The sequence below is a fragment of the Myotis davidii genome, unplaced genomic scaffold, assembly GCF_000327345.1.
Source record: "Myotis davidii unplaced genomic scaffold, ASM32734v1 scaffold181, whole genome shotgun sequence".
Taxonomy (NCBI): domain Eukaryota; kingdom Metazoa; phylum Chordata; class Mammalia; order Chiroptera; family Vespertilionidae; genus Myotis; species Myotis davidii.
This window is the reverse complement of record NW_006291504.1, coordinates 3,388,564-3,395,258: the sequence shown is the minus strand read 5'-3', so window position 1 is coordinate 3,395,258 and position 6,695 is coordinate 3,388,564. Positions and strand designations below refer to the sequence as shown.

The following is a 6,695-nucleotide window of genomic DNA, read 5'->3' as shown; positions in this document are numbered from 1 at the left end:
CGTCCTGGCGTCCGGAGCGGTGGGCCCGGACCTTAAAGCTGGCCGCCTGGTGCTGGGCCAGCCCCCGCCCCCCCCAGTCCCACCCGAGCCGGCACCTGCCTGGCCCAGTGACTCTTGAGTTGGTGGCTCTTGCCCTGCATGGCGCCCGAGTTGCCGCCCCACGGTTCTGCCTCCACTCGCCCCTTCTCTGCACCCCCAGCGGACCCCCACTCGTCTCCAGTGCCCCCGTCCCTCCGGCGAAGCTTTGTGTCTGCCGCTTCCTTTACGCTTTAAGGTGCCGGTGACGGGCCTTGGGCTGAGCGCACGGAGCGCGGGTCCAGCTCCCACCACCTGGGGTTCCGCACACGGTGGGGCGAGATGGCTCTGATGGAAACATGGCCGGTGGCTGGGACACCACTGGGTTTGGAGAAGCTGTTCAGGCCTGTGGATGGGGTGGGAAGCAGCGGGGAGGAGAGCATTTCACAGCAAAGGTGAAGCCCGTGAGATTGGCCGCAGGGCTAAAGGGTTTCCCCGAAAAGCGGGCTTACCCGCCCCCCAGGTGCTGGTGAGGAACGTGGAGCTGTCTGCCAGGCCGGCCTGCCTGTGCCCGCGCCTTCGCCTTAGCTCAGCTCACAGTCGGCTGTCCAGGTGGTTTGTGAGGGGGTAGCAGAGGGGGAGGGTCAGAGCTGAGAGGGACGATGCCCAGGTGCCCCAGAGCTCACCTTAAACAAAGCAGGACAGGCAGGAACAGCCCCTGGTCTGTTAAGATGCCTTAATTCTGACAGGTAGAGGGGGTATTGCAACAAGTAGCTGGTTTTGCTGTCGTTGACTAAGTCTGGCCAGCTACCTTTGCTGTTAGTGCCGGCCACAGGCCAGGGAGTCCTTCAGAGGGTGATTTCTTGGCTGGCGTTTAATTCCTGGCAAAGTGTGACCTGCACAGAACGGGGTGGACAGCGGGGCCTTGCCCACAGGTCTCCAGAGGAGCCTGCCCAGCCCTCTCGCTAGTGTCTCTGTGTTTCCTGTGTGCTGTTCCGTGGTGGAGGCCGTGTTACTGTTTTCAGTGTAGAAATGTAGGTCCGATGCGTATCTCCTGTGCAGTCCCAGGTGATGCTGAGGGAAAGTAATGCATCTCTACCTGTCCCGGGTCTCTGACAGGTTAGCTGTAGGTAAAGGGAGGGCGGGACCTCAGGTGACATCACTGCCTGTGTCCTGGTTCCCTCCGGACATGGCTGGGTTAGCCAGGACCGCGCACCGAGGAATCTTGATGGGTTCCCTGTGTGTGAGCACCTGTCGGCTCCCGTCAGCGATGGGCCTGCAGCTTCTACGAAAATACACTTTGTTTAGGAAACAGCACGTTTTCTAAAAGGGGTTTTTAGTGTTCCACTTTCTAAACAGGGAAACTTGGCAAATGTCCTAAAATGAAAGTACAGTTTGCAAAGAGATTTGCTTCCTGAAACAGGCTTAGATGTGATACCAGTAAGTTCATTTTCCCAGACATTTAAAAATGCTATTGGACAACGGGATGTGGTCTTTAAAAAATAAAGTAATAAATGAATGACTTACATCCAAAGTGTTACACGGGCAGTGATTGTTTCTTTAACAGTCATCTGACATGAGTATCGGGCCTGGGGCCGCGTGGTGACCAGTTGAGACCCAGCCGTGGGAGGAGAGGCAGTGGCCTCCTAGAGGTGTCGCCCGCTGCATTGAAGTGACTGGGACTTGGAGATGTGATGTGACTTCGATGGCTGCTTATCCTGATAAGGGCACCCCTTCCTGCCCACAGGGCCTTCACTTGAAGTTGAAGCGATACTATGAGCGATTGCTATGTTTTCTGCAGCTGAAGCTATGCTGCAGGCCCTGGGGGTGTCTGTTGTCTTGTAATGAGTATTTTGTGAGTTTGTAGCAGCTCTTCCAGGCAACAGACAGGAAGGCAGTGAGAGGTTTACAAGCTGATCTCACACATCAGCGGGTCCCTCTGACCCAGAGAGTGGGAGGCGTCACACGGCCGCGGAGCATGTCCCGCACCTCGGGTCCGGGGAGTTTAAAGTGTTGCTCTGTCAGTGCTATTGACCTTCCAACCTGATGCCGAGTCGCTGTGAATGCGGACTCCGCGGTGCTCAGTCAGGAGGCCCCGTGTGCGCAGTGTCTGACGATCCCGTCGTGGGGGCTTCATTCGCTTGGGGTGTTCTGTATGCTAGACTGCTCCTTGGCCATTTCTGAGCCAGTGAGTGGTTTTCCACATCTTTATCATTGATTCTTGCTCATGAACTTACAAAGGCCTGTTGCCTGGTGTCTAATTGTGCCTCCCCCTCCGGTTGCCTTGCAGCCCCCGCCTCTGTCCGTTACTCCCACACGGACGTCCGGGTGCCCGACTTCTCCGACTACCGCCGCGCCGAGGTGCAGGACAGCACCAAGTCCTCCAAGGAGAGCAGCGAGGCCAGGAAGGGCTTCTCCTACTTGGTCACGGCGACCACAACGGTCGCCGCCGCCTACGCTGCCAAGAATGTCGTCTCCCAGTTTGTCTCCAGCATGAGCGCCTCGGCCGACGTGCTGGCCATGTCCAAAATTGAAATCAAGTTGTCCGACATCCCGGAGGGCAAGAACATGGCCTTCAAGTGGAGAGGCAAGCCCCTGTTCGTGCGCCACCGCACCCAGAAGGAGGTGGAGCAGGAGGCCGCCGTGGATGTGTCCCACCTGCGGGACCCCCAGCACGACCTGGAGCGCGTGAAGAAGCCCGAGTGGGTCATCCTGATCGGGGTCTGCACGCACCTCGGCTGCGTGCCCATTGCCAATGCGGGCGACTATGGTGGATATTACTGCCCTTGCCACGGCTCCCACTATGACGCCTCTGGCAGGATCCGGAAGGGGCCTGCGCCCCTCAACCTTGAGGTTCCCTACTACGAGTTCACCAGCGACGACGTCGTGGTGGTTGGCTAGGCCCCAGCTCGAGGCGCGTCTCCTCAGAGAAGGTGCCTGAGAGCAGGTGTGTACTCGCGGGACTGGTTTGTAGAATAAGATCTGCGGACAGTGCCCTTGTGATGTTCCTGTGAAATGAGCTGAATCTGATCTGAACACCTTCACGCCGTCACCTTAATGAAGAAGCCACTGTCAGCGCTGTCGGCTGGGAGGCTTGGGGGCAGGCGGTGTCTGATGGTTCCTTCCATTAAAGTCACTGGCTGCTGTACAAGATGCTGTGAAGTCTGACTCGTTTACTGCCTTTGTGTCGGGGCCACGGATTCTGCAGAGCTCAGGATGTCGGGTTGCGCCAGCTGGTCCTCTCCCGTCCCACGCACACAGACACACACACACAGACACACACACGCATAGACACACACCTGTGACACTGCTGACTGACCCTGGGAACGTCCTGGACCGGGTGTTCAGCTCCGAGTTGAGCCCCAGCTCCTGCGACCCACCAGGACGTCCGCCCGTCACTGGGGCGTGGGTTAGTAACTAGAGTTCTTTAGTTTTAAGAGGTGGTGGCGGGATGTTAGCCGAGAGAAGCTTCCCCACATGGGAGTTCAGCTCTGTTGCTTCTTTCTTCCCATTCCCCACCCCCACCCCCACCCGCTCCTGCTGCTGCCCCATCAGAGGCAGGAGGGTGGTGCGTGTGCGCCCTGAGCCTGGCTGAAAGCTGCCCGCTGGCGTTGTTTCTGGAGGTTACGTTGCAAGATGCTGCTTCCAGTTGGATTTGCAGAAACACTTTTCACTGTGAAGTGTGGGTGGGCACATGCCAGGGTGAGCCTGCCTCCCGCCTGCTACTAGTTCCAGGGGCGAAACGACCTGGTGACACCCCTGCGAACGCGCAGCAGCCTGCCTGCGGAGTCGGCTACTTGTGTCGTCTGCTGTGGGGCCATGGGTCGTAATACCACTGGGTCCACTGTGACCACACGTGCGTCTAAAACAGCGGCCTAAGTTCCGTGGTCAGGGCTTCCAGGGGGAGCTGGCCACCCAGGGCTTCGGGCTGTAAAAGCAGCAGCAAGTGTATCAGGACATGGCGGCGTCCGCGCTGGTGCCGAAGGCAGTCCGGTTCCCTCTCACCGACTAGAAAGGCGATGAGCAGGTGCGGTCCGCGGGGCACGGGACAGGCTTCTGTCTGGTCTCCGGTAAGGACCTTCAGGCTCCGGTGTTTGGGTGTAAACGTCAGACAGAAGGTGCCGCGTGCCCGTTCACCCCTCGCGCTGCACCCGGCGTCGGGAGGGCACGTGGTGCTCGGGGCAGACATGCCATCGAGCAGGGGAATCGGGCGGCGCTGCTCCGAGGCAGGAAGGACAGCCATGTTTCCCTCGCCCCCGGGCTCCGCTCAGGCCGGCACGGGCCGTGGTGTTTGGAGCTGACGGAGAAGGAGGCTGAGCTCACCCTTAGTAAGGGCTTTCCCGCCGCTGACCTTTCCGGGATTGTGATGAATCCAAACTCTGGTTCTCGGAGAAGAGCAAGGAACTACCCACGCTCGGTCCTCGGAAACCCACGGCTGCCGTTTGCTACTGCGGCCGAGCCCGGGGCAGTGCTGAGTGACAAGCCAGACGGAGACAGGGCGGTGTGTGGAGCCTTAGAAATAAAAGCTGATTTCATGAAGACAGCGGCTGGGGCGAGGGGAGGGGGTGAGGTAGGTCCCAGGGCACACAGTTCAGTTGTGGGAGCTCTGAGGACCGAGCACGGCGTGCTGAGGAGTTAATGACACCGTGTCATTTGAGCGAGCGGTGCTGGCGGTAGGTCATGAGCCTTCTCACCCCCTTCGGAAAGGAGGTCTGCGAGGGGCCGGTGACGGTGCTGATTCTCATACAAGCTAATTGACAGTCTCGCTCTTTAAATACCACGAGAATCCATCACGGTTAGCACGGTGAGCTAGTCCCACGGGGACCCCCGCGGCTCTGCCCGCACAGCTGTGGGATCCCGCGCGTCACGCTGGTCCCAACAACACCCAGGTTTCTGGGTGAAACGGGAAGTGGGGTGCTTCCCTGAGCTCCCCGGGGGCCGAGCAGGGATTAGACGAGGGGTCTGTGCCGTGTCCAACCGGGACCTGCTGTGTCCGAGCTCCTTAACTCACTTCCTCTCGCTGTCGTTTTACCTCCGTTTGTTCATTAAACAAGCGCGAGCCCCGCGCTGTGGGAGACGATGCGGGGAGACTGACGGCCCTCGGCCTGAGGGACTTCGCCGGCTCTGGCTCCGAGAGGACCCACACTGATTGCACCCCGCGGCCGCTCTTCACCGGGCAGAGCCGCAAACCGACTGGCCTGGCCCTCGGCTGGGTCCCTGTCTGTCCCCGGGGCCGGCGCTCCTGAGGGCCTGCAGCCGTATTTTTCCGATTTGCTTCTCCCCACGTCCTCGGCCCACGGGGATTGAACAAACTGAGCTACCGAACTCAGAACACACTGGTGTTTCCTCTCCCGGTTCCCACTGGAGCCTCCTCGCCTCTGGAGCTGCAGGAGGAGGATTTGCAGTCCCCGGTGGTCTGAGCCGACGACATGCAGGATGGCAGGTGGCCTGGTGGGGCCCGGGCCAGAGCGACTCCCGCCCTTCTCTCCACAAGGTCATCGCTGTGGGCAACTGGCCTCCGGGGCGGGAGGCCTCAGCGGACTCTGGCCCCAGGGGGAGTGTCTGGCTTGATGGATTCGCTTCCGAAAGGACAGCAGTCACTCCCGGAGAGGCCGTTGGGAGCAGCTGTGTTACGCGGTCCTCGCGGGAACACGGTGACCTGCAATTCACACCCTGCGAAGGAACCAGCCAAGAACGGCGACACCACACTCCGCAGTCATCGCGAGGAAAAGGTCGCTTAGATTGCAACTTAAACTCTAAATTATTTGGAGACTCGCTCTGGCTTGCAGAGAGATTATAATAAAAGCAAATTATCGCCCATTTTAGTAACTGGCTCCTTCGGAAAGGAGGTCTGCGAGGGGCCAATGACGGTGCTGATTCTCATAAAAGCTAATTGACAGTCTCGCTCTTTAAATACCACGAGAATCCATCACGGTTAGCACGGTGCGATGGGTCCCCGAGGAATTGGGGTGATGTACAGCCACGGAACCGGGCTGCTCACATTGCACCCACAGCGAGGCGGGGAGGACGGGCACTCCCCCCGCCGCCTCTGCCGCCTCATCGGCCACTGGAGGCCAAGCTCGGAGTCCCTCCGGCCGGGGTGGACATGGCACCAGAGTCAGACGGCTGTATCTTGTGTCCACTTGGTCCTTCCTCTGGGTTGTTTTTTCTTTTCTTAAAATATATTTTTATTGATTTCAGAGAGGAAGGGAGAGGGAGAAAGAGAAACATCCATGGTGAGCGAGAATCATCGATTGGCTGCCTCCTGCACGCCCTACACTGGGGACCCAGGTCAGTGCCCTCACCAGCAATGGAACCGTGACCTCCTGGTTCATGAGCTGATGCCCAACCCCGGAGCCCCGCCGGCCCGGCCCCCCTTCTTTGTGGAGTAAGTTCGGAGGGGCGTCCACGTGCCTCGGGGGAGCCAGCAGGCAGGCCCTGTGGCGGGAGCGGACACAGGGCTCCCGGTTCCCAGGCTCCTCTGTCCGTCTCGGCCTCTGGTTTGTTGTCAGGAGCCGGTCACGGAGCGCCCGGAGGCCTCCAGGGGAGTGGCCACCTGTGCACTCGAGTTCGAGTTTGCCCGTGGGGGGGCGGTCGGTGCCCCTGCCATTGGGGTTCTTCATTCGCCACTTTTAGAAGTGGGGTTCTGGTTGTCTTCTGGCGCCAATGATTTCGACTAT

At 59.6% G+C, this 6,695-nt stretch overlaps 1 protein-coding gene across 1 annotated transcript; it reads left to right on the top strand.

The window, feature by feature from the left end:
* The first annotated feature begins 1,102 nt into the window (after positions 1-1,102).
* On the top strand, positions 1,103-3,168 carry LOC102769800 (cytochrome b-c1 complex subunit Rieske, mitochondrial-like). Its single transcript, XM_015564702.1, has 2 exons — positions 1,103-1,134; positions 2,205-3,168. The coding sequence occupies exons 1-2, from the start codon at positions 1,103-1,105 to the stop codon at positions 2,914-2,916; spliced, it is 744 nt and encodes a 247-aa protein (XP_015420188.1). The 3' UTR covers positions 2,917-3,168.
* Positions 3,169-6,695: the final 3,527 nt, after the last annotated feature.

Bases quoted from the DNA above. Each gene is read 5' to 3' on its own strand.
- LOC102769800 (XM_015564702.1), top strand. From the start codon at position 1,103: ATGCATCTCTACCTGTCCCGGGTCTCTGACAG. The intron at 1,135-2,204 runs GTTAGCTGTAGG...TTTCTGAGCCAG, and splicing joins CTGTCCCGGGTCTCTGACAG to TGAGTGGTTTTCCACATCTT.